This window comes from Gopherus evgoodei, chromosome 4 (genome assembly GCF_007399415.2).
Source record: "Gopherus evgoodei ecotype Sinaloan lineage chromosome 4, rGopEvg1_v1.p, whole genome shotgun sequence".
In the NCBI taxonomy this organism is placed as follows: Eukaryota; Metazoa; Chordata; order Testudines; family Testudinidae; genus Gopherus; species Gopherus evgoodei.
The window spans coordinates 148,413,440-148,439,217 of NC_044325.1; the positions used below are offsets into that span (position 1 = coordinate 148,413,440).

General features: G+C 44.2%; 1 protein-coding gene and 1 long non-coding RNA gene across 5 annotated transcripts in view; one reads left to right on the forward strand and one right to left on the reverse strand.

Moving 5' to 3' along the window:
• MAGI3 (membrane associated guanylate kinase, WW and PDZ domain containing 3) overlaps positions 1–25,778 on the forward strand; it is a 235,891-nt gene that overhangs the window by 195,574 nt on the left and 14,539 nt on the right. For 3 of the 4 annotated variants that reach the window (XM_030561749.1, XM_030561751.1, XM_030561752.1), the window contains exons 14-16: positions 1,033–1,225; positions 3,384–3,572; positions 24,294–24,479. In XM_030561749.1, the coding sequence (XP_030417609.1) occupies positions 1,033–1,225; positions 3,384–3,572; positions 24,294–24,479 (568 nt within the window). The remainder of the gene's footprint in view (positions 1–1,032; positions 1,226–3,383; positions 3,573–24,293; positions 24,480–25,778) is intronic. The other variant, XM_030561750.1, reaches the window with a different exon arrangement.
• Positions 1–25,778, reverse strand: part of LOC115650996 — a 29,009-nt gene that overhangs the window by 689 nt on the left and 2,542 nt on the right. Inside the window, exon 2 of the long non-coding RNA XR_004000288.1 lies at positions 12,074–12,228. This is a non-coding gene — a long non-coding RNA (uncharacterized LOC115650996). The remainder of the gene's footprint in view (positions 1–12,073; positions 12,229–25,778) is intronic.

The following is a 25,778-nucleotide window of genomic DNA, read 5'->3' on the forward strand; positions in this document are numbered from 1 at the left end:
TCGCATATGTAATTAAACTGCATTCTCCATTCACATCTGAGATCCAATACCAGTTTGTTTTCTGACTTGCATTTAAAGGAAAGGAAGAACAGAATGCTTTTTCTAGAGGAAATAATAAGCATTTTTAGGGTTTTTTTTTTAATTCCACTGTTTTGTTGCTATCGCAACTGCAGTGGTGTTGTTAATAGTCATAGCAATGCCCTGAGTGCAGTGTGAAGATGGGTTTTTTGAATGAACATGTTCTCTGCTACTTAACCCTGGACACATGCTGGACATAATTGTTTTAAGTCTTTTACTTAAACTGAACTTTTTTCTAGCATATAAAACTACTGCATGTTTCCTGCTCCTGTCTCTATCATTTAGCTGGTGTTTGCTTGGGAGGAAAGGTACAGGCCAAAGGGGGGTTGGACTGCAGCTGTTTGAATTCATGCTATTATCACCAGTACTTGCACATTGCAGATTTTGAGTGTGGCAATTTCTGAGCAGCTGTGCTCTTAGGCTCTTTGATGAACTTTAAATTCTACACTGGATGTAGTCACCTTGCAGGTCTCAGTAATGATAGTGTGTCTTTGTTGTGTTGATTGAATGACACAGGCATTTCTTTTCAATACTCTTGAGTAATTTTTGATGCACAGAACAAATACATAAATAACACACGAATACACTAAAACAGCAAGACAAACAGGTAAGTGTACAAATACAGAGTTTAACCTACTCGTGAGGTGGTGACCCTTCAGTTGATAGGAATTAATGAATAATACATGGCAGTAATAAAAACAAACCTTAAAATAAGATGAGCATTAAGTTTGAACGTCAGGAAGCTGGGACTGTCACAGTTTGCTCATTTCTACACATGCAAATGAGGTCAGTCTAGTATGGCTTCTGTAGGGTGAGTTTCTGCTAGATTTAGGTGAGGGAAATAAATTTTTTTAAAGGAAACCCTGCAAAAAGTCCCTCTTTATCTAGGGATTCAAACATTACGTATTCTGTACGTTCTGTACCCCAGAGCCAATTATTACACTCTGTTGACAGATATATATTGGGGCCATCATCCCACTGGGAGCAGCAGAGAAAGATGGCCGACTCCGAGCTGCTGATGAGCTGATGTGCATTGATGGAATCCCTGTCAAAGGGAAATCACACAAACAGGTCCTGGACTTAATGACTGGTGCTGCGCGGAATGGCCAGGTGCTGCTCACTGTCCGGAGGAAGATCTTCTTTGGCGGTATGTGCCAGATGTCCAGACTAAACCCAGTCCCGCCACGTTTGCCAGAGTCTGGTAGCATGGCCATTGGAGCCCTCGTTCCTGGACTTAGTGTAAAGGAATGTTTCCACGGCCATAATCGAATGATATAAAGCAGTACAGTAACAGAACTACTAGTACATCAGGAATTATGTGAACACAAGGGGTCAGCTCCACTTCTGGATGAATGGGGTAGCACAAAATTGTATCAAGCAGATGTTGGAGGGAAGAGAATGGGATAAAAAAGGGGGCACCCATTTGCACTGTGGCTCTGGAAAGCACCGTAATAATGATGCTGTCTTGTTCTATAGTGCTTTTCTTTGGAGGATCTGAAAGTACTTTACAAGCATTAGTTATTAAAGCCACTCATGGCTCTGTGTTGGGCAGTAACACAAACCTTCTTTCTGCATTACAACACTCTACATTCTGAGGTTTGTTAGAATTTGTGCAGCAGGTTTAAGTGCATTATTTAATTAAATGCAGAAATTAATTTTATAGTCAGATCAGAGTTCTGTAGGCAGTTCAGTGGCAATGGAATTTACAGATATGGAAACTGAGGTACCGAAGAGTTGTCATGCGGCTGAGATGTCACTAACTATATCAGTGACAGAACTGAAAACAGAAACTGGGAGTCCTGGCTTGCAATCTCCTGTTCTCATTAGTAGACCCCACTGCCTTTCATGGATCTTTCAGTCAACGTAACTAGAATCATTCCTTGTAAACTGAGAAAAAACAGGAAGTGTATCACTTTCATAACATCTTTGCTTTCACCGTCATGCAAATGGCAGGCAGCATGGCCTAGTGGGCCAAGTATGAGTCTGTGAGCCTAGAAGGCCCTAAATTCTAATTCCAGGCCTGTCACTGACTCACTGCATTCTTTGACAAATCAAGTGACTTCTGTGTCACTGTCCGTAAAATGGGGATATCATCTACCTACCTCCCAGGGGTGTTAGTGAGTTAAAATTATCATGGTGTTTCTCCCAGGTGCCACACGGAAACCAGCCAAACCAGGAGAGGGCAGGGTCTCCAGTCACACTGTGTATTTCTGTGTAGATTACAGCTACTTCCCGAGTTTCTTTCATTTTTTGTTCAAAGTGAAAATACATAAAGTATTAAATTAGGTATTATCCACCTAGTAACTACAGATGTATTATATATTGGTGCTGTACCTGGTGGTTGCTGCCAGCCTGTCATAGCACAGTGCCAGGAGAGCAGATTGAGCCAAGCACAGAAAGAGGCCATCTAAAGGCTCAGAAAAGATTAATCTAATCAGAGGAAAAGCAATTTTCTGTCTTTGCATCTCAGGTTGCATTGCCTCCCTGATAGTGTAATTTTAACAGTGTAACATGTTCCTGAAAGAGAGGGTCTGATTCAGAGATCTTGAAAAGCTTACATGGCTTCGTCTGCATCAGGGCCAACTCTGCCTCTAGTCTCTGGTTTATTTCTCCTTTATTTAATTTAAAAAGAAAGAAAATGAAAAACCCCTTCATTGTACAGCTTTGTTTTCCTCTGAATTCCCTGATGTGACATGGTCCTCACAGGCAATGCTTCGAGACTGGGATTTTGTTAGTTTTCCATTGAGGAGGCTGGGCTTCAACATTTGAATTACCCTTTAAAATATTGGTAAACCTTTTGAGATAAACAGTTGGTTCTCTGCAATGAAAATAGCATAGTCCCAGTTAATAGCATAACCCAGAAATCTGTGGGGTTCTGCCATAGATCTTGTGCTTACACCACACAGGAAAATTGTACTGCCAAAAAAGAGCCCCCGAAGAGACAACCAAGGTTAGGCTAGCATTATTAAGGGCATCAGCAACTGAGCGCAACCTCTGTGCTGCTGCACACGCAGACTGTTCCCTTCTGAGTTATAAGTGTGGATTGCAGAATGGAGTTGGCAAACAATAAACTCTCCTATTACACATTCTTAAACCTCTGTAGCAACTTCAGCCCAAAGTGTAAATGGTTCTACCCTGTATTCTGATTCCATCTGGTTTCAGTTACCTTGTTTATAAGCCCCCAGTGGGAGGGGAGGTGCTTCTCCATTCTGTTAGTGATCTGATCATGTTTATCCTTGTAGTTAACCAGCTCCACAGCACTCTTACTGATTCTACCTTATACTTTATTTTTGTGGTGTTTGTAGGCGAGAAAAAGCCAGAAGAGGAGGAGTCGCAGCTGCCCATTTCCACTCAAAATGGATCTCCCCGGCTGAACCGGGTAGAGGTCACAAGCAGACAGCCCCCAGAAGCCTATGATGTCCGGCTACAGCGGAAAGAGAATGAAGGATTTGGCTTTGTCATCCTCACCTCAAAAAACAAACCTCCTCCTGGCGGTAAGGGCTGATGCCTGTGTGTTGGTGTCACCTGCTCCACTGATGCCTGACTGGGGGAAATTAATTGGTTTAACTCATAGTTCCTCCTTCCAAAGCTGCAAGCAGTTATTGCCAATAGCATTCAGGGCTGGGGACTGCCAGGAGATTCTTCTTTCCTAGGATGGTGTTTATTTTCCATGTCCAACCACCTACTGTGCTGTGATCTGTTGTTTCACTTGTCATACTGTTCACAACTTCAGCGGCTAAAGGCTAAGTCTGTCTCACTCACAAAAGGGAATATGGTTTCTCTCATCTGTACGTTTTGTAGAAAGTTTTTTGCATGTGCAACAACTGAAGTGGGGGAGGGAAATCACTCCTTACCAGTACCGGGGCAGGGGAAGAGAGAGAGAAATGTATCCTTGGGATTGGCTGACTTTCAGAATGTGTAAGGTGGTCAGACTGTGATGAGTGTGATAATGGATGCACCAGTGTAGTCCATGGTAAATGCAGGTAAACAGAGGTTTACCCACTTCTCATTTGAGGAATATGGAACTTAGTTTAGATTAGTATCAGAGGGGTAGCCGTGTTAGTCTGGATCTGTAAAAGCAACAGTGTCTCCTGTGGCACCTTATAGACTAACAGACGTTTTGGAGCATGAGCCCATCCGACGAAGTGGGTATTCACCCACGAAAGCTCGTGCTCCAAAACGTCTGTTAGTCTATGAGGTGCCACAGGCTCTTTGCAGTTTAGTTTGCCCACTTTTTTTTTTACCACTACACCACTGGATGCAGAGAACAAATATGCGCACATGTACTCTTTACACTCTCTGTACAGCAGTGCCCAATAGATAAAATCAGCCATTGGGTAGTTAGTGCATGGATAAATCTCTTGCTAATAGAAGTATAGTTACAAACTTAGACCTGTGACATCCATTCAGGGTGTGTAGCTTATTGGCCAGGTCTCTGGCTATCTCACTATTTCGAAGAAAGCAATGGAGGAATAGTCAGGAGAACATTCTGTATCTGCCTTGCGACATGTTACAAACTGGAGATATTATCCTAAGCAATGTAGCGTGTCTTAGGGTTCTAACTTGTGGATTTGTCTGATGGATCAGTTGCTAAGATAAAGAGCTGAGTGGACCACGTGAAAATAAAGAAGGTATCTTGTAAGTAGCAATAAGAGACAAGCTGCTTGAGGGAGGCGTCTGAAATTCTCCCTAATTAATGGAAAGATTTCTGACCCCTAGCACTAGAGTAATTTAAAAGAAGTGCCCATTCTTTATAATCAAATACATTTTGTTATTGAGTGTGATCCTGGCTGCCAGACTCCCAGAGCCTTGCCAGGCAGCGGTTATTAAGACCACCTCTGCATAGACAGATGTGCCTACCTTTCACAAACTGTTGACCTTTATGAGATGACTTCCACACTCTTCTCAGATACTTTTGGCCAAGATTTGAGTAGTTGGGTTGTAAAATGAAAAGGGATGATCAATCTATAACTAGGGCTGTTGGCTGGCATTGTTCCCCTTAGTGAGAATTGGAGAAATGGATGTGGTTCTCAGTTCATAGAGAATGAAGAGCTTACAGCCGGCCTGAGCCTTGTAACACAAAAGGGATGCCGGACTGCTCAGTGAATTTACCCAGGGCACAGCAAGTTACTTCCTTGTTTTTATTCCGTGAGATGTGGACACACGGGTATCTGTACCCCAGTGATCTGAAACACCTTTCTTAAATCTCTTATGTCCCCGGCTGTGAATCACTTTCCCAGTAACTGCCCTAATGATCCCAGAGCACTTACTGTAATAATGACTTGAACGTTTGTATGTGAGGAAAGGGATGCCCTTTTTTCCAGCCCAGACAATTTACACTGACATTTTGCTCTGCTTTAGTTCTCTTAAGTTTATTATACTGTGAAAGAGCAGAAATACAGACAAAAGTGTTGCAGGCACAGAGGGTGCCCGAGGCAAGCAACAGTGGTTCATGCCCAGAGTGCTTAGCGCCAATAAACACACCAGGGTGGAGAAGCAAGCAAAGTTTATTTGAGATCTCAAAGCGGTGCCGGGAGACTTAGCAGGCCTCAGATCCAGCCCCCCTACACAAGCGGCTTCCTCCTTTTATATCCCAGTTGCTTTCTGAGAACTTTTTCTTGCTGACTAGCTGATCTCTCACTCCCCCCTCCTTTCCCATCCAGCTGCAGTATCTTTTCTCACTCAATCTTTTGTCTTCCCCCTTCCTCCCCCCTCTCCGCTGCTGAGACATGGATACTGTGTCTAAAAGCGGCCTTGAAACTTGCTTCAATTTAGCTCCAGTGTGTTACAGCAGGGAACTGGCTGTTACAATCAGAAAACTAACTGCTGACATTACATTTTACAGCTCTTAACATATTAGGTTACACTAGGTTACACAAAGTGTTTAACATGGAGGAACATTGGTTCATTGAGGCCTACAACAGGAGGGCTTCATTGGCACTTGTGGTCTACCACCCTCCCGAGTTACCTAGGGTTAGGCCTAGTGACACCAACAACTCCCTCCTTTGAGAATACTCAACAAACTTTCGGCTGAGTTTCCTCATACTTTAAGGACAAAAAGCGATTAAGCTCTAGGGAGCTGGAGTGCTTTACAACAAGCAAGCAAGAGGAGAGTAACGATACATAACACCATACCAGTGAGCAGGAGGCGAGCAGTGCCTCCCCCTTGTCTCCCCCCCACCCCAGGCTGAGTAACCAGCCCCAGAGGGAATCAGAAATAGGGGGTTCCCTTTCCTGGCTTTCCACTGTTCAAAAGCCTGTTCGGCTGACAGGATGTACTTGTTAATATCTTGTGCGTTTTCTGGGACTTAAGTACAGCATTCATCCCCTATAAGGGCGCACACCCTGCCCTGAGAAGCCACACTTCCACCCAGAAAGTGTCCAAGTATGTCTTCGTGATCACAGATCAGATTGTATTCCTGATGCGTCTGTAAGGGCAGTGGGCCAAGTCTGGTACTCAAGATCACTCCGAATGGCCATCAGCTGGTCATTCAGGAAATCCCAAATTCCTAAACATACTAGATCCCACTGCAATGCCTTCCCAGCCTCAGTTATATTCAATACCATCTTTTCTTGGTGTAGTACTATAATACATCTGTTATTTAACTATTCTCAGGTACTGTCAAAAGGCATTCCCATTAATAGCATACATTATTAGTCACTGGAATGGTTTCAATACGGGTAAAATTTCTAGTAGCAGAACAAACTCTTTGGGTACTTGTTGTTTAAAATCCAATTAGAGAGAGCTATACATGCTGAAGGATTTATCCAAAACACAGGGCGCAGCCTTTAGAATAAACCCCGAAATCCAATTAATACCACATTCCCAAACATGGGTCCCACAAATGTCCTCCCACCAGTGTGTAATTCTTTGTTTCTTCACTAGGGTCAGTTCTTAACGTCCTTTCTAGTCAGGAATCCCTGGGCTTTGGCAATTTTAGTGGAGTGAATTTTAGTGGAGTGTTCCTTCTTTCCCAAAACAGTCATGGTGCAGCATCCTACAGGGGAGAGGTTACTAGCACATCACCCTGTAATGGTTTTGATTCTTCTAGAAAAATTCAAAGGCACAGTAGATCTGTCAGTGGACAAGGGAGAGGTTACTAGCACTTCACCTTGTACTTTTTCTCTGCTGTCCAGAAGTCACAGTGGAGCTAGAAGGCGAAATAGGCTAATCATCAGTAGGAGAATTCTCCCGATGTGAAGGGATCTTTTTGCAGTGAGAATCTTGGGTCCAAGCAATCAGTCTTTGGCACTTCACAGTGGTGTTGGTAGGTAGCAGGACTTAATAAGGGCCTTTCCAGGGTGGAGCCAGAGCAGTCTTTCGTTGGTGGACCTTTACATCAATCCCATCTCCTGGTTCCAAGGAGTGGCAGGGCTGCTAGGGTCTTTGGGTAGCGCTTCTTTACCTGTGAGAAAAGAAACTTAACACATTTCATTAGTGCCTGGCAGTGTTTTGCAAATCTCATAGCTGTGTGGGCAAATTCAAACCCTCCTTTTCCTGGTTGTTAACCAAGTCTTAACTGTGAGCAGTGTTCTTGAATGGAGTCAGTGTCTTATCTATAGCCTGAGCTTGCTATTTTATTTTATTTTTTTTCAGTTAATTCATTCTGTTTTGTCCTCCTTCCCTTCTTGGCTTCTTTTAACGTGCAAAGGAAACTTCCACTTTTTACTTATACACCTTTTTCCCAACAATGAAGACATAAACATTGTCATTATACAGTATATTAGTCTTATTATTTAATATATGCCACACACACCCTTTTACTAAAATAACCTTATTACAGAGCTTTGGAGCAACAAGCCAGGACAAAAACACCCACTTTGAGGAGTTCACTCAATACAACCTCTAGTCCAATAGCCTTCCACCATCCCCAGCCCTCCGGCTAGAAATCTGAGGTAGCCAGAAAGATCCCATGTACAATATGGGGAGTGGGTTAACTTTTCATGTCTTTGCTTCCAAAGACTGTTGGTATGCAAATTTTAACAACAATTTTTGCAATTAACAACTTGGCCAATTAAGTTTCTTTTCCTTACTTAAGGAAATGCATTAGATTTTAGTATATCACATTCTCCTGATTTATCCAAACACTTTGTATTTCAAGTTGAACAAAACAAGTATCTGCATTTTAATTTAACCTTTTTGTTTAATTTTAAAATAGACTATTCTATGAAAATATTAAACACAACAATTCCGGCCACAAGACAAACACCAAAGGACAGAACATAGAACACAAAACATAATTCCTATTGTGCCAGTAAATGCATGGTACGCTGAAGGCTTTTCAGCTGGCCTCAGTTTTCTCTGGTTATCTGAAAGACAAAAAAAAAAAAGGTCTACCCACCCCTTCTAGGCAGACAATCATCGCTTGAAATATACAAATACTCTTGTTGACTTCAGGCAAACAGAGGAATTACCCCATATTTTCTTGTATTTGTTTCATAGGCAGCCCAGGTTTTCAATTACATAACACTGTATATATTCTTCAGCTAATTTAACTAAATTGTTCATAGCCAAATCAAACGATTGCAATCCAATAATTTCTTTGCCTGAATTTATTTACAAACATTTCACAGACACCAAGAACTTTTTTCTTTAGCATTTTTACAAAGTTCAACTGCTGTTTCCTCCAGCAACTACAGAGTTAACTTCTCACTCTCCCTTAAATCACTTGCATGTCTCCCAACAGCCACTTCTATCAACTTAACTCACCATTCCAAGTAAGTCCTGGGTATTTGAAATCCCCATGCTTACACTTACTGACTCCTTCCGTCCACTACACCCTTAAAGTTTTCCAACCTCTTTTCCAATCTCTCTGTCTGTTGCCTGCCCGCCTGGGCCCGATCCTGCTTTTCTTGCTGAACCGTCCCTTCCATGGGCACCAACTTGTTCCACTACCAGTTTCACTAGGAGAGTGGGCTTCTCAACTAGCCCCCACCCCTCCTAGTCTCTTCCCTTAAACATTCTAACTCACAAGACAACCAGAGTCCTCCCTCGTGAGGCTTGTCACCTGGACGAAAACACATGGCCCATTGGCAAAGGCCATTTACTTAACATATAATCCAAACCCCTTTAGAGAGTTTACCCAGAGACCCATCCATCTGTCTGCTGACACTTAAACAGAAAAGAGAATTACACAGAGCAGAGGAACTTACAGTCTAAGCCAGACTTTCCCACTATACACTGACCGCTACAGGGGATGGGACAGAAGGATCTCAATTCAACCTCAGAGCTTCCTCGCACGCATGGCTTCCACTCTGAGGAATTACAAATGAGAGGTTCAGTTCCACCCACACTCCTAACGCTCAAATGAACAGAGCAGAAAAACAACAGTAACCGGTTAAACAGAACAGAGCCAGAACCAAATAGCGTTTCCTTATCCTATTAGGACTCACTTTTACTCATGCAGTTCTCAACATATAACACCAACAGTACCAAGCAAAAAAAACATAAAATAACAGGGTCAAACAAATAGATGGTGTAAATTTTGCAGGGCTCCCCCCTTCTTAATTGCTCACCAAACTGTGACAAATTTCTGTTACCAATCTATCCCTCGTGTCAGGTGATCAGGCTGACACTACAGGATCGTTGGGGGAAGAAAACACACCATATAACTGAATTTTAAAGCTTCATTAATAAAATAATAAAACAACAATGGAGAGTGTTGGGAATGCTCCCTCATCACTCAGGAAAATATTAATGCCCCAAGCCCTAAGCCCCTTTCATACTCACACACGTACATCCAGACTGGCCACTTCTGTGTATAATGTTCAGAGAAGGGGGAGAGGTGGACGGGAGATTATCCTGTATACAGCTTGTCCAGAATTTCCAACATCCTTCTGCTCTTGGGAGGGCTGTTCTCTTACACCCTGGAATCTCCTGTGGCGTCTTTTTCAGAGATTCCAGTCCAGGTCGGCTGCCTGTGGCTTCTTTGGTGTCACCAAGCCACACCGACTCCAGGGTCACAAAGGCACACTGTTGGATCTTACTGGACAGTTAAGCTTTGCAAATGTAATCTCAGTTCTGTAACTTGTATTGCCTTTGGTTCCCCCCCCCCCCCCGGACTATATTTTTTTCACAGCCAGCTGGGGCTGAAAGCAGCCCCTCCCTGCACCAAGCACAGTCCGCGCCGATTCCTGACCCTGAACGCAGAGCAACCCCCCCCTTCCATCCCTAGGCCAAGATGATTTTTAAATTAACCCGTTCCTTTCCTCAATAGACAAATTTGCTCATGCTGTGTCAGGGCTTTTGGTGATTAAACGCTCCTCTTAGGCCACGTCTACACTACAGCATAAAATCGAAATTATTAAAACCGGTTTTATAAAACTGATTTTATAAAATCGATTTTACGCGTCCACACTAGGGCACATTAATTCGGTGGAGTGTGTCCATGGTCCTAGGCTACCATCGATTTCCGGAGCAGTGCACTCTGGGTAACTCAGTAAAAGAATGAGACCAATAACATCAATTTCTGTCCACACTAACCCTAAATCGATATAGTAATATCGATTTTTAGGGTTACTCCTCTCGTTGGGGAGGAGTACAGAAATCGATTTTAAGAGCCCTTAAAATCGATTTAAAGTGCCTTGTAGTGTGGACGGGTACAGCGTTAAATCGATTTAACGCTGTTTAAATCGATTTAACGCTGTAGTGTGGACCAGGCCTTAGATGTATGCTTCTAGTGGGCATTGTTTAGATGGATTTTCACACGTGTAAATATTCCAATTCTCTAAATACCTGCAGGTTGATGAACCGTAATGTTCGTACATGTAATATGCGGGGGTACCCTTAGGGGGTGAGATGGAATGTTTCGACTGCCCCCCCCCCCCATTTTCCACTTACACACACAGGGAGGGTGCCCTGTCCGTGCTAGCAGCTCATAAACTAAGGATTTTTCCCTACAGGGTACTCACACAGGAGAGGCTAACGAGGATGGCCACGACCCTCCTACACCTCCCTTCAGCAAAGAGCGTCGGCTAGTCTCTGGGAGACGGCGCCGCTTACTCTGATTGCTTCCAGTGAGATGATCAGACTGTCAGTAGCCCACATGGAAAGGAAAGGGGAAGGGAAGATGGGTACACACACTCGTAGACCCAGGCAGCTTCCTCACCGGATGATGCCAGGCCGAGTCAGCCCACCATGGGTCGGACCTCCTAAAGATCCACTAGTTACCGGGCTTGCGTTAGAGTAGTCCTGATCACGAGCTTTTGCTTCACAGGGTACTCTGGGCGTCTTCCGGTAACAGTCACTCTCACTGGCCCCCAGTACCATTCTGTATCTGATCTTGCTTTTTAGCTACAACAGGGAGAGAGTGCACTAGGACATAGGGTCTCCCCTTTCTAGACAGGTCCCTCCTTTGTCCCTGCACTATCTCTAACCTGCTTTTGAATCCTTGCACTCCACCAGACGGGGAAGAACAGGAGCTATGGTGGGGGATTTTTACAAGAGCTGTCCATACAAACAGCTTCAGAAGCTACCCATTCGCTGACAAAACAGGAGTAATTGGAGGATCGTGTTATAATATAGTGATCCTCCCAGTGGCCACCTTTCTGGTCCTCTAGTTGATATTGAGGCCAGTCTACTATACAGAACTTTTTAGTTTACTTTTAGTTAGTGGGTCTGATCCAAGCACTTCCCAATTCGCTAGAATGCATTCTAAGGGTGTACACCGTGCCCAGCCTGTACTCTGTCCCTGCCCCATATTCTAGGGTGACACTGGGCGTCCCCAGGTCCTAACAGGCAAAAATCCAGACCACTGGACTGTTCCTACCTTATCCAAGGGACCGGTTCCTCACCGTTGCCCTCAACTGCTTCTCCACTACTCGAGCGCGTTGCACTGTTGTGCCCTCTGGGGTCGCTCACACCGCATCTCCGCCGAGGCCCCCAGTGAAGTCACCGGTGTGCACTGGGCATCGGTCGTCACCGCGATCCACTGACCTCCAGGAGGGATCTGGGCAAGGCTAATTTTCGCCTTTGCCCACCCAGGGACGCCAAAACTGTTGCAGGCACAGAGGGTGCCCAAGGCAAGCAACGGTGGTTCGTGCCCAGAGTGCTTAGCGCCAGTAAACACACCAGGGTGGAGAAGCAAGCAAAGTTTATTTGAGATCTCAAAGCGGTGCTGGGAGACCTAGCACGCCTCAGATCCAGCACTCCTGCACAAGCGGCTTCCTACTTTTATATCCCAGTTGCTTTCTGAGAACTTGCTGACTAGCTGATCTCTCACTCCCCCATCCTTTCCCATCCAGCTGCAGTATCTTTTCTCACTCAATCTTTTGTCTTCCCCCTTCCTCCCCCCTCTCCGCTGCTGAGACATGGATACTGTATCTAAAAGCGGCCTTGAAACTTGCTTCAATTTAGCTCCAGTGTGTTACAGCAGGGAACTGGCTGTTACAATCAGAAAACTAACTGCTGACATTACATTTTACAGCTCTTAACATATTAGGTTACACTAGGTTACATAAAGTGTTTAACATGGAGGAATATTGGTTCATTGAGGGCTACAACAGGAGGGCTTCATTGGCACTTGTGGTCTACCACCCTCCCGAGTTACCTAGGGTTATGCCTAGTGACACCAACAAAAGCAGTGACTCTGAAAGATCATTGTCTCATGTTGTCGAGTTTACGTGATATATATTTTGACTTAGAATGATTTGAAGTCATGGCTAAAAGAATGCATTTTTATGAAGTTTAAAACAAAAAAGTGCAAAGTATCAGTGAAGCTTGTGAAAGAGTGAACAGCTGTGGAGTTGAGTATTGCTGCAGTACTAGCTCAGTACGCAGAGATGCTGACTTCTGTTTGATAAAATCATGTGCTATAGCTGTGGGCCGCATGCAGCCCGCGTGGGCTCACTGTGCAGCCCGCGGGCAAGCGGCAGGGTGGGGCTGTAGGGTTTGCCCAGGGCCGGTGCACTCGTCCGGGATTTTTCCTTCTTCCCCTCCCTTCCCCTCACACAAAGTGCAGCATGGTGATTGAGTGCCTGGGCCTGATTTAGCTATTCGCATTGGCCTCCAGCAGGCAGAGTCCCTTCTCCCCCCAGCATCCTATTGCAGCACTCTGCGGGCGAGGGGTTCTGTGCTTGGCAGCTTGTTTGGTTGGCTCCACGTGGAGCCAGCAGCTGGAGCAGAGTGGTGGTAAGGGGAGTCTCTGGGGGGGCAGTCAGGGAGCAGGAGTAGGGTTGGATGGCTGGAAGTTTGGGGGGCGGGCTGTCGGGGGCATGGAGAGGGATCGGAGCAGTCGGGACAAGGAGCAGGGGGAGAGTTGGATGGGTTGGGAGTTCTGGGGGGGCTGTCAGGACGGGGGAAGGGTTGGATGGGTCAGGAGTTCTGGGGGAGCGGGGGTGTGGAGGGGGATCAGAGAAGTTAGGACAAGGAGCAGGGGGAGGGTTGGGAGTTCTGGGGGGGGGTCTGTCAGGGGCTGGGGGAGGGTTGGATGGGTCAGGAGTTCTGGGGGAGTGGGAGTGTGGAGAGGGATTGGAGCAGTCGGGACAAGGAGCAGCAGGAGGGTTGGATGGGACGAGAGTTCGGCGGGGGGAGGGTTGGATGGGTCGGGAGGTCTAGGGGGGCTGTCGGGTGTGGAGAGGGATCGGGGCAGTCAGGGGACAGGGAGCAAAGCCAGTAAGTGCCAAGCAAGGGGAGGGGCACCCAGCCTGGGCTCGAGTCGCAGCTTGGAGGTTGGGGAGAGGATTGGGCCAAGGCCCCCCCAACCCCCCTTTGGTTGGGGGCGGGGCAGCTACTGCACTGGTTGCTCCCAGAGCGGCCTCTGTAGTGATGGAGGAGGGGGTTGAACTGTCTGTGGGCAGCCAGGAAATCCTTGGGGGAGAGGAGAATGTGTGTGTGTTACACCTGCCCTGCCCCAACTGCTGCCCCCTTCCCTGGTCCAGGGACCTTCCCCCTCCCCGACCCCTATCATACTGCCCCCTCCAGCTCCTGCGTGCCCTGTGTTTGTGTTGGACAGTCACATCCAATCCCTTCACACTGCCCTCCTTTCTCCTCCCCGGCTTAGCTCATAGCCCCAGAAAATCCCTTCAAACTGTCCTCCTTTTCTCCTCCCCTTATTTCATGGGGGGATGACGAACCGGGCGGGCGGCGCTGGGATGTGTGTTGTGTTTCAGGGAGGTTGAAGGGGTGGTGTTTCAGCAGTGAGGGTATGGGGGAGTTCAGCCCTCAGCTGTTTTCTTTGGAGTAATATGGCCCTTGCCACTTTACGAATTGTCCAGGCCTGTAGTAACGCTTGGGACAGGAACTGTCACACTCTGATGCTGTACTATGATTATGTGCCCTGTGTTATCGATATGAAAAACTACCACTTTGGACTGATTTTCTGTTGCCTTGTCAAAGTTGGATGATGATTAGAAAAATGATTAATAATAAGCAGAAGTCTACTGTGTAATCCTGATACTGCATCATTAGAACATTCTTGTCAGAATACCATCCGGAAATTCTTTCATCTAGTTGAAACTGCAATGAAAGTAGGTTTTTGTTTTGTTTTTAAAGTGGGAAACAGAAGATAACCGGATCCCTGTTTCAGCATTGGAAGCACTAAGGTAGCAGTCCCAGGCTGTTTTTACTGCTTGTAAATAAGAAACACTGATATATCAGTGTATTGCATTATGCTGGAACCTCTTGGCCACATCTTACATTGGAACGGCCATACTGGGGCAGACCGAGGGTCCATCTAGCCCAGTGTCCTGTCTTCCGACAGTGGCTAATGCCAGATGCTTCAGAGGGTATGAACAGAACAGGGAATCATCTAGTGATCCAGGCCCTGTCATTGAGTTCCAGCTTCTGGCAATCAGAGGTTTGGAGCATGGGGTTGAGTCCCTGCCCATCCTGGCTAATAGCCATTTGACTTATCCTCCATGAAGTTATCTAGCTCTTTTTTTAACCCTGTTATAGTCTTTGCCCTCATAACATCCTCTGGAAAGGAGTTCCACAGGTTGACTGTGCGTTGTGTGAAGAAAGACTTCCTTTTGTTCATTTTAAACCTGCTGCCTATTAATTTCATTTGGTGACCCCTAGTCCTTGTCTTATAAGAAGATGTAGATAACACTTCCTTATTTACTTTCTCCATGCCATTAATGTTTGTATAGACCTCTATCATGTCCCACCTTAGTCATCTTTTTTCTAAACTGAATAGTCCCCTTTTTTAATCTCTGCTGTGATGGAAGCTGTTCCATACCCCTAATCATTTTTGTTGCCCTTCTTTGTAGTTTTTTCAATTCTAATTGTCTCTTTTTGAGGTGAAGTCACCAAAGCTGAATGCAGTATTCAAGGTCTGGGTGAATCAAATTTACATTGTGATATTTTCTGTCATATTTGCTATTCCTTTCCTAGTGGTTCCTCATATTCTGTTAGCTTTTTTGACTGCCGATGCCCTGCACACTGGGCAGACATTTGCAAAAAACTATCCACGATTCCCATCGTTTTGTATATATAGTTGGGATTATATTTTCCAGTGTGCATTACTTTGCACTAGGGCTGTCAAGCGATTAAAAAAAATTAATCATGATTAATCACGCTCTTGAACAATAGAATACCATTTATTTAAATATTTTTGGATGTTTCCTACATGCTCAAATATATGTATTCTTTGTTGTAATTGAAATCAGAAGTGTACAATGCTTACTTCATATTTATTTTTGATTACAAGTCTGTGCACTGTAAAAACAAAAGAAACAGTATTTTTCAATTCACCTAATACAAATACTGTAGTGCAATCTTTTTATCATGAAAGTTGAACTTACAAATGTAGAATTATGTACAAAAAAAACCTGCATTCAAAAATAAAACAAAATAAAACTCTAGAGCCTGCAAGTCCACTCAGTCCTACTTCTTGTTCAGCCAATCACTCGGACAGACAAGTTTTTTTTTTTACATTTGCAGGAGATAACGCTGCCTGCTTCTTGTTTACAAAGTCACCTGAAAGTGAGAACAGGCGTCTGCATTGCATTGTTGTAGCCGGATGCGCTAAAGATTCATATATCCCTTCATGCTTCAACTACCATTCCAGAGGGCATGCGTCCATGCTGATGAAGGATTCTGCTCGATAATGATCCAAAGCAGTGCAGGCCGACGCATGTTCATTTTCATCATCTCAGTCAGATGCCACCAACAGAGGATTGATTTTCTTTTTTGATGGTTCGGGTTCTGTAGTTTCTGCATCAGAGTGTTGCTCTTTTGAGACTTCTGAAAGCATGCTCCGCACCTCATTCCTCTCAGATTTTGGAAGGCACTTCAGATTCTTAAACCTTGGATTGAGTGCTGTACCTGTATTTAGAAATCTGATATTGGAACCTTCTTTGTGTTTTGTCAAATCTGCAGTGAAAATGTTCTTATATCAAACAACATATGCTGGGTCGTCATGAAGAGACATGTGACTGTTTAGCATATCTGGCACGTAAATATCTTTCAGTGCTGGCAACAAAAGTGCTACGCAAACACCTATTCTCACTTATTGTAAATAAGGAGCGGGCACCATTAGTCCTATAAATGTAACAAACTTGTTTCTCTTAGCGATTGGCTGAACAAGAATTAGGACTGAGTGGACTTGCAGGCTCTCAAGTTTTACATTGTTTTGTTTTTGAGTGCAGTTATGTAGCAAAAAAAAATCTGCCTTTGTAAATTGCACTTTCACAATAAGGGGATTGCACTACAGTACACCTCTACTTCAATATAACGCTGTCTTTGGGAGCCAAAAAATCTTACTGCGTTATAGGTGAAACCATGTTATATTGAACTTGCTTTGATCCAACAGAGTGCGGAGCACTGCTTTACCGCGTTATATCCAAATTCGTGTTATATCGGGTGGTGTTATATTGAGATAGCAGTGTGCTTGTATGAGGCAAATTGAAAAATACTATTTCTTTTGTTTGTCACTTTTATAGTACAAATATTTATTATAATCAAAAGTAACATAAGCTGAGCACTGTACACTTTGTATTTTGTATTGTGATTAAAATCAATATATTTGAAAATGTAGAAAAAATTGAAAATAGTTAGTAAATTTTGATTGGTATTTTAACAGTGTGATTTAAAACTGCGATTAATCAAGATTAAATTTTTAATTGCGATTAATTTTTTTGAGTTAACTGCGATTAATCGACAGCTCTACTTTGCACTTCTCAAAACTGAATTTCATCTGCCATTTTGTTGCCCAGTCACTCAGCTTAATGAGATCCCTTTGTAACTCTTCACAGTCCGCTTCAAATTTAACAATCTTGAGTCATTTTGTATCATCTGCAAACTTGACCACCTTACTGCTCAACCCCTTTTCCAGACATTAATAAATGTCTTAAAATGAACCCACTGAGAGAGAAAACTGGGATATTTTACACAAGATAATTCATCAGTAATTGTAACTCTACAATCCTGTGATGCTTTTCTCATCACAGGTAACTCTTACATAAATTATATTTAAAATGTAGGCTTTAAAAATGGGAGAAGAAATTAAAGACAATACAATTAAATCTTTAAATGGAGGTAAAAATTGAGAGGCATCAATGTGTGCTCCTTTATGGCAGATAACAAGTGTTGGCTAGCTGATTAATTACAAGCCTGAATGGTAAATTAAAGTCAGGTTTCCGATGACTTTCAGAAAGTGTTTGAGATTTGCTGTCATAGTTTGAAATCTGTTAAGTACATAATTCGGCACCTCTCTCTTTCCATTCACCATCAGTTTCCTTTCAGTGAAGCATGCTTGGGAGAGCAATTGCAATAAAGTTAGGAGGAGGACAGACACACCTCCCTCCCTCCACTGGGCTTTGGGTGTACATAAGGGATTTCAGGTGAAATTTCAGTTGTGACAGGAAGAGCATCAGTGAAAGGGACAGCTGGAACCAATCGATCTTTGGTTACAGTCTAAGGTAGAAATGCGATTACTGCAAATTATGTGCTGTACGTGTGGAGTTTTATGGGCAGCTGGTCCAAGAGCCATTGTAAGAGACTGTAAAGATCCATGCAGAGGGGAACCATCTTTGCTACACCTTCAGGGATCCAGATAAATTAAAGGCACCTCTGGTTGCATGGAAAGGCAGCACATTGAGGGTATGTCTACACTACAGGATTATTCCGATTTTATATAAACCGGTTTTGTAAAACAGATTGTATAAAGTCGAGTGCACGCGGCCACACTAAGCACATTAATTCAGCAGTGTGCCTCCATGTACAGAGGCTAGCGTCGATTTCTGGAGCATTGCACTGTGGGTAGCTATCCCATAGTTCCTACAGTCTCCCCCGTCCATTGGAATTCTGGTTGAGATCCAAATGCAAAAACAGTGTCGCCGGTGATTCTGGGTAAATGTCATCACTCAATCCTTCCTCTGTGAAAGCAACGGCAGATAATCATTTCACGCCCTTTTTCTCTGGATTGCCCTGGCAGACACCATAGCATAGCAACCATGGAACCCGTTTTGCCTTTTGTCTCTGTCACTGTATGTGTACTGGATGCTGCTGACAAACACAGTACTGCAGTGCTACACAGCAGCATTCATTTGCCTTTGCAAGGTAGCAGAGATGGTTACCATCCCTATTGCACCGTCTGCTATGCCATTGTAAATTGGCGATGAGATGACGGTTATCAGTCATTCTGTACCGTCTGCTGCTGTCATGGGTGCTCCTGGCTGGCCTTGCTGAGGTCGGCTGGGGGCGCATGGACAAAAATGGGAATGACTCCCTGGGTCATTCCCTTCGTTTTGTCTAAAAATAGTCCTGCCTAGAATATGGGGCAAGTATACTAGAGAACCAGAGAGCACAGCCGCTCTGTGTCAGAGCCCCAGAGATCCCGCAGAAATGATGAGCTGTATGCCATTCTAGGGGGTGCCCCTGCAACAACCCCACCCGTTGCTTTCCTCCTCCCCCAACCCTCCTGGGCTATCGTGGCAGTGTCCCCCCATTTGTATGATAAACTAATAAAGAATGCAGGAATAAGAAACACTGACTTTTTAGTGAGATAAAATGAGGGGAGGAAGCCTCCAGCTGCTATGATAGTCCAGGCAGGACATTAAAGGATGGCGGGGGAGAGGAGCCCAGCCTCCCACTGCTATGATAGTCCAGGCAGTACAGAATCTTTTCTTTAGACATGAAGGGGGGCGCGAGGGCTGATGGAGCTCAGCCTCCAGTTGCTATGATGAAGACGGTTACCAGCCGCTCTGTACCATCTGCTGGGAATGACCGGGAGTCATTCCCCTTTTTACCCAGGCGCCCCTGGCCAACCTCACCGAGGCCAGCCAGGAGCACTCACGGGCTGATGACGACGATGGATAGCAGACATATTGTACCGTCTGCCACCGGGAAGGGGATGCTAGTGTTCAGCGCTGCAGCACCCTGTCTACCAGCAGCATGCAGTAGACATAGGGTGACACTGAAAAAAGGCAAGAAATGTTTTTTTCCCTTTCGGGGGCGGGGGAAGGTGTCATAACATTTCTTCCCAGATCTGGACCTTAGCGTCCAAAATATGGGTGTTAGCATGAAAACCTCCAAGCTTAGTTACCAGCTTGGACCTGGTAATTGCTGCCACCAGCTAGGAATTATACAGTGCCTAGCTCACTGTGGTCTCCCCAAAACCTTCCCTGGGGGACCCCCAGACTCAGATGCCTTGAGTCTTACAAAAAAGGGAAATAACCCCCTCCCCTTGTTTCCTTGTTACTTCCTCCCAGGCTCCCTTCCCTGGACGATCCTAGGAGATTCCCTGCTTCCAGTCCTGGAAACACAAGTTCCGAGAGATCTAATCTCTCTTCCCCCTCACCCAGAGGGTATGCAAAGTCAGGCTTAGTAAATCTAACACACAGAGATTTTTCCCTCTGACTTCTTCCTCCCACCAATTCCCTGGAGTCCCTACTAAAGAAAAACTCCAACAGGTCTTAAAAAGAAAGCTTTACATAAAAAGAAAGAAAAGGACATTAAAAATAGTCTCTGTAATAAGGTGACAATATACAGGTCAATTGCTTAAGAAAAAAAAGTGAATAAACAGCCTTATTCCAAAAGAATACAATTTAACACATTCCAGCAACTACACACATGTAAATACAAAAGAAAACAATATAAACCTATTGTCTTGCTATCCTTGTACTTACAACTTGGAAACAGAAGATTAGAAAACCTGGAGATAGAAAAATCACTCTCAGAGCTGAGAGGGCACAGACCCAAGACAAAGAACTCACACCCAAAAGGTCCCTCCACCCAGATTTGAAAAAGTCTTGTTTCCTGATTGGTCCTCTGGTCAGGTGTTTCAGGTTACTGTTGTTACCCCTTTACAGGTAAAAGAACATTAACCCTTAGCTATCTGTTTATGACAGAAGGCTGTAAATTGACGACATATACCCTGAAACACCTGGGAAAATGTTTTTGACCCTTCAGGCATTGGGAGCTCAGCCAAGAATGCAAATGCTTTTCGGAGACTGCGGGGACTGTGGGATAGCTGGAGTCCTCAGTACCCCCTCCCTCCCTCCATGAGCGTCCATTTGATTCTTTGGCTTTCCGTTACGCTTGTCACACAGCACTGTGCTGTGGACTCTGTCTATCATAGCCTGGAGATTTTTTCAAATGCTTTGTCATTTCGTCTTCTGTAACGGAGCTCTGATAGAACACCCGTGCTGATCAGAGCTCCACGCTGGGCAAACAGGAAATGAAATTCAAAAGTTCGCAGGGCTTTTCCTGTCTACCTGGCCAGTGCAGCCGAGTTCAGATCGCTTTCCAGAGCGGTCACAATGGTGCACTGTGGGATACCGCCCGGAGGCCAATACCGTCGATTTGCGGCCACACTAACCCTAATCTGACATGGCAATACCAATTTCAGCACTACTTCTCTCGTCGGGGAGGAGTACAGAAATCGGTTTAAAGATCCCTTTATATTGCTATAAAAGGGCCTTATTGTGTGGATGGGTGCAGGGTTAAATTGGTTTAATGCTGCTAAATTCGGTTTAAACGCGTAGTGTAGACCAGGCCTGACAGATGGGCTTTGATTTAACGTGAAGTTCCTCTGGCACCAGTGTATTGTAGCTCAGGCAGCACAATGAGCTGAAATTTCTGTAGGCTTCCTACTGGTGCATTGGCCTCACGTGAGCTGTTGAGTGCAATTTGCTGTATTGACTTACAGTTTTCCATTAGCATCACTCCAGATCTTGCTAGTTGGTAGAGTCTGTGGGAGCTGCTGGGGAGTAGAGATACTGGCTGATTTCTGCCAAAGAGATGCCTGAAGAAAAGTATTGTATTTCTGAGAAAAAGATGATCATATTTTGCTACCAGGGGAACTTTCCTCTGCCTGTTGGAAGCTTCTTAGTTCTGCCCCCTCCTATACTCAACCCATTGTTTGATCCGGCCCTGGGAAAGTGACTAATGTGAATGAGGCCCTTAAAAATACTCTCTCTCTCCCTTACTTTCTGCTTCCCCTTCTCTTTCCCAGTCCCATCGCTTTGGCCTCTAAAGGAGTGTTATTAAGGAGAGTGGCAGTGAGGTGAGCAGCCTGGATAAGCTGAGCTCTAGGGCTGGTTAAAACTTACTTTATGGAAAACACCGGGGGGGTTATGGGTGCAGATCCATCTTGAAGCCCAGAAATGCAGAAGCAGGAAAAATCTTTGTCCAGAACCTTTACTTCTCTGGCTCACCTTTGCATTCTGTCTGACTACACCCAGCACCACTGTCATGAGCTGCGTTCTAAAGTGAATATGTTGTCTGAAGGTTTTATTTTTCTTCCCTAGTGTACTTAGGTATTGCTGGGTATTTGTACTGTACATGTCACAGGGTCAAAAAACAATCTGTGCGCCTAGATTTGCCATTGCTGCATCAAGCTGGCTCTTTGTATCTATTCCTCCCTCCAAAGGATGCTTCAGTACTTTTAAGCAAGCAAGCAAGAAACCAGCCCCTTCCATATGGCAGAACAAATTGCCTCAGAGAATCCTGATGCATAAGATTTTATTCATTCCATGCAGATGTGATCTGCTTCCTTTAAAGGTTTTCATTTAGGCATAATAATAGCTCTCATGTGCCAGGGGAAGGCTCTTAGTGGCTTTGCCTGGTTAATATTTTTCCTTCACTCTGCTGGATTTGCATGCTGCGTGGGTTTTTTGTGGTTCCAGTGGATCTGTCATAGTTGGCTTGTTCATGTATAAGACTGTCTGGCAAGCTGTAATGAAGGGAAAATGACCATGGAGATGGAAGTTTCTCAAGAGTGTGCAGTGTAAAGCTGTTTGTAAACCTTGGACTTTGCACACTCCCTACTACAGCAGAGAGAGACCTGGAAATTGGAAAAGGAACACACCTGTCCCCATGTATCCCAGACTGGAACTCCACACCATGGCACTGCCTGGTCCCATGTGTCATTCCTGAAAGAGGCACATTGGGATCAGTCTTGTTAGGAATGACTGTGGTCAAGAGGAGGATCAGTCAGGCCAAGACTCCAGCAGCGTCTGAACAGTACAAATGCTCCTTGGTACCAGTGGGCTGGTAGGGTTCCCATAGTCACCCTTAGGATTCTGTAAAGTTTTGCCCTTTCCTTCTCAACTTCTCTTTTCTGTTTTCATGGTGACCCTCTTTCCCACTCTGTGGTGATACCAGCTTCAGCAACCTATTAATCCATGCCGCCTTGATGCCTAGCTTCTATTGATCTACTAATCAAAGGCATTATATAAGAACTGGGGGGTATTCCACACTGTATATACAGTCCATGGGAATGCATACTTCTTTCACAATTTAACTTCCACTTTTTATTTGCTGTAACATTATATTAGCCATATTAATTTTATTATACATAATACATTATAATGTATTTATGGATGGACTGCCTTTCTTGAGATGCTGGGGCCACTGCTTTCTCCTCATTCACATCCCTCTAAAATACCCCCCTTCATGGCAGTGTTTGTTTGCAAGACACTAACTGGCTGAGTGTGGCTCTTTCATGAGTACTTGGGGAATCCTCTATTTAATTTTTTTTTAACATTGATATTAAAACACTTGGTCAGTTGCCAAATACCTTATGTTGTTAACCCCCTTCCTTCCCTTATGTCTGTGTGTATCTTTTAGATAAGGACCATACCTTCTCTCCTGTTCACATAGCACCTTGCACATTGTGGAGAATCTAAAAAACACATTCCAGTAACGCCCAAATATCCAGTTTATAGATTGACATCCTGCTCAGCACATCTGATGTAGCCCAAATAATCCACAAAGCAGATATATATATTTTGTTTAATTCATTGGCACAAGTAAAATTTGTTTTAGATGGAAAAACTCGTTAGAACTCAAATTTTAACAGTACATGATCCCTTATGACCTAATCTGTTTTAGTATAAAAACTACCCTGTACAAACCACAGCAGGACAAATCAATGAGTGGGACTCATTAACTGTTGGTTGCCTACTGCCAGCCAGGCAGTGGTGCAAGTTGCTGCTGGCAGTTGTGCCACCTTGAGGAGGTTATCAGGAGCCACTTGGCCTATAAAGTCACACCTGCTAGAAACTGAAGGAGACATGGTAGGAAATTTATTTTGATAACATGCACTTCATAACGGCAAACTTTAAGATTCTTTTAAGGAAGGGTATGCATAAGTAATGTTGTGTTTCTTGTAAATCTGCCAGACTGATGCACTAAGTAACAGCTTTGGAAGTGGAACCAATGATGCTTTACATATGTCTCCATTTTATCTAGTTACAGGTTTAGCCACACAGATAGATCAGAGGAAGTCCTTTTTTCCCCATTCCTCTGAACATTTCTCTGCTTATATGCATTCCTGTTTGTCTTGCAAATCAATGTAACAAGGCTGATTTATTGTCATTAGTTCTGATAGTGCCTCCTTCCATGTACGCAATGGAGAGAAAACTCTTTGTGAAATTATATGATGCCCTTTTTTGCTAAGGCTCTTGATTTTAACTTGCTCTGATTTAAGGGTAATGAACCTTGGCTGTAAACAAAATGAACCACCACCGTAAGATCCACTTCTTAGTACTCAGACAGCCAGTATTGCACGGTGTGTGGAATTCTCTATACCAACTCCACCTACTGCCTGTTGTTAGCCAGATTCAAATATGTAGGTCACAATGACAATAAATAGCTAGTTCCTTTCAAGTTAGAAGCACTCCATGGTAGAGCCACTCTGATTTATTTGAGACAGTTAACAGCAATTGTTTACATTTGTAGTGCTTCATACAAATGAACAGTAACATCAGCTGCCTATTAACCAGTAAAATGTATGCTGAAAAAGCTGACGTGCCTCTTCTTGGTTCCCTAGTGATTCCCCACAAGATCGGGCGTGTAATTGAAGGAAGCCCAGCCGATCAGTGTGGGAAGCTGAAAGTGGGAGACCGTATCTCAGCCGTGAACGGGCAGTCAATCGTAGAGCTGTCCCATGACAGTATAGTGCAGCTGATTAAAGATGCAGGTCACGTGGTCACCCTGACTGTCATTGCTGAGGAAGGTAAGGAAAATGCCTGCTTATTTCTCCCCAGTGCGGACACTAATGGTGGCACAGCCTGCAGGGTGGGGCGTGCTGCCACATGATCACCAAGTATTTCTGTAATAAAATAGCTGCGAAGCCCCAGAGTCTGGTTTTATATCTTCTTAAATTAACAAGCCGAAAAGGAGGTGGTATAAAGACATCAGAGGTTTTAGGAAAATAATCTATCTAGTGAGTGACGGACTGTGAAGCTCATTTCATTTGCTTGATGGAAGTTGGGTATAAGTGCAGAGGAGTGAGGTAGGGGAGACAGATGCAGAGAGCGTTTTATTGAAAAGACAAGATTCAGGCATTATGAGAATCAGTGCTGTGATATGGAGATACGTCCACAGAAATCAGAGAGAGACTGTTCCTGACAGGAAATATTCCCCATCCAGCTCTAGCACTTTTGTGTGAGAAAGATCTGATCCTTCAAGTTTTAGAAGAGGGAAGAAATGACTGCACTCTGGGATGCTAGTGAAAAGTTGGGTAGAATGTTTTTACCTTACTTGGCATCCTAGAGTTCTTCAGCAGGAATTCACATCAGGAGAGCCCCTGTCCCAGAACTAAAAGGTAAGTTCCTACGGTGATACTGCCTGTGCAAGCCTAAAGAGGCATTGCCAATAGCTGGGGCAGCTGTGCCTCAGGGGCCCTATTGCTGAACAGAAGTCAAGCCTGCGAAATATCCAGTTCTTAGATATCCTGCCCTGCTGGACATTGTCAGTGTGTTCCTCTCACTCTGTGAAAATGCACAGATTTGCCTGATGCTGCATTTCCGGGACACAATGTTCTTCTAAAGATACATTTGGAAAAAACTTGCATCCTGATCACTGTTCTACAAAGCCTCTCAGGTTGCTAGTAAATTCAGTTCACAAAATCGTGAAATCCTCTAGGCAGCAAAGTGAATATTTGTGATGCCAAAGTCCCACCTTCAGAGATGGGATTTTCTAATGAAAGCTCCCATGCCACACTGCTGTCAATATATTGTTCCCTACACAAACAATTGCTATAAATATGTGAAATCCAATCACTTGAAGAGAGAGAGCTTTTTTCCAGCACTGCTTACCATTGCATTTTTCTGGATTGCTGCTTGTAGATTTTAATTAAAGTTGCTATAATTATTTTGCCGGTAAGATGGGTTTCTCCACTCTTAAAGAATAAATACGTAAAACCAGCATGTGGATAAAGCCAACAAATGATCCCCTCTCATTTCACATTCATTGCAAATATTTAACATGGTATCTTGGCCTTTCATATCAAAGACTTAATTTACCTGCTCAT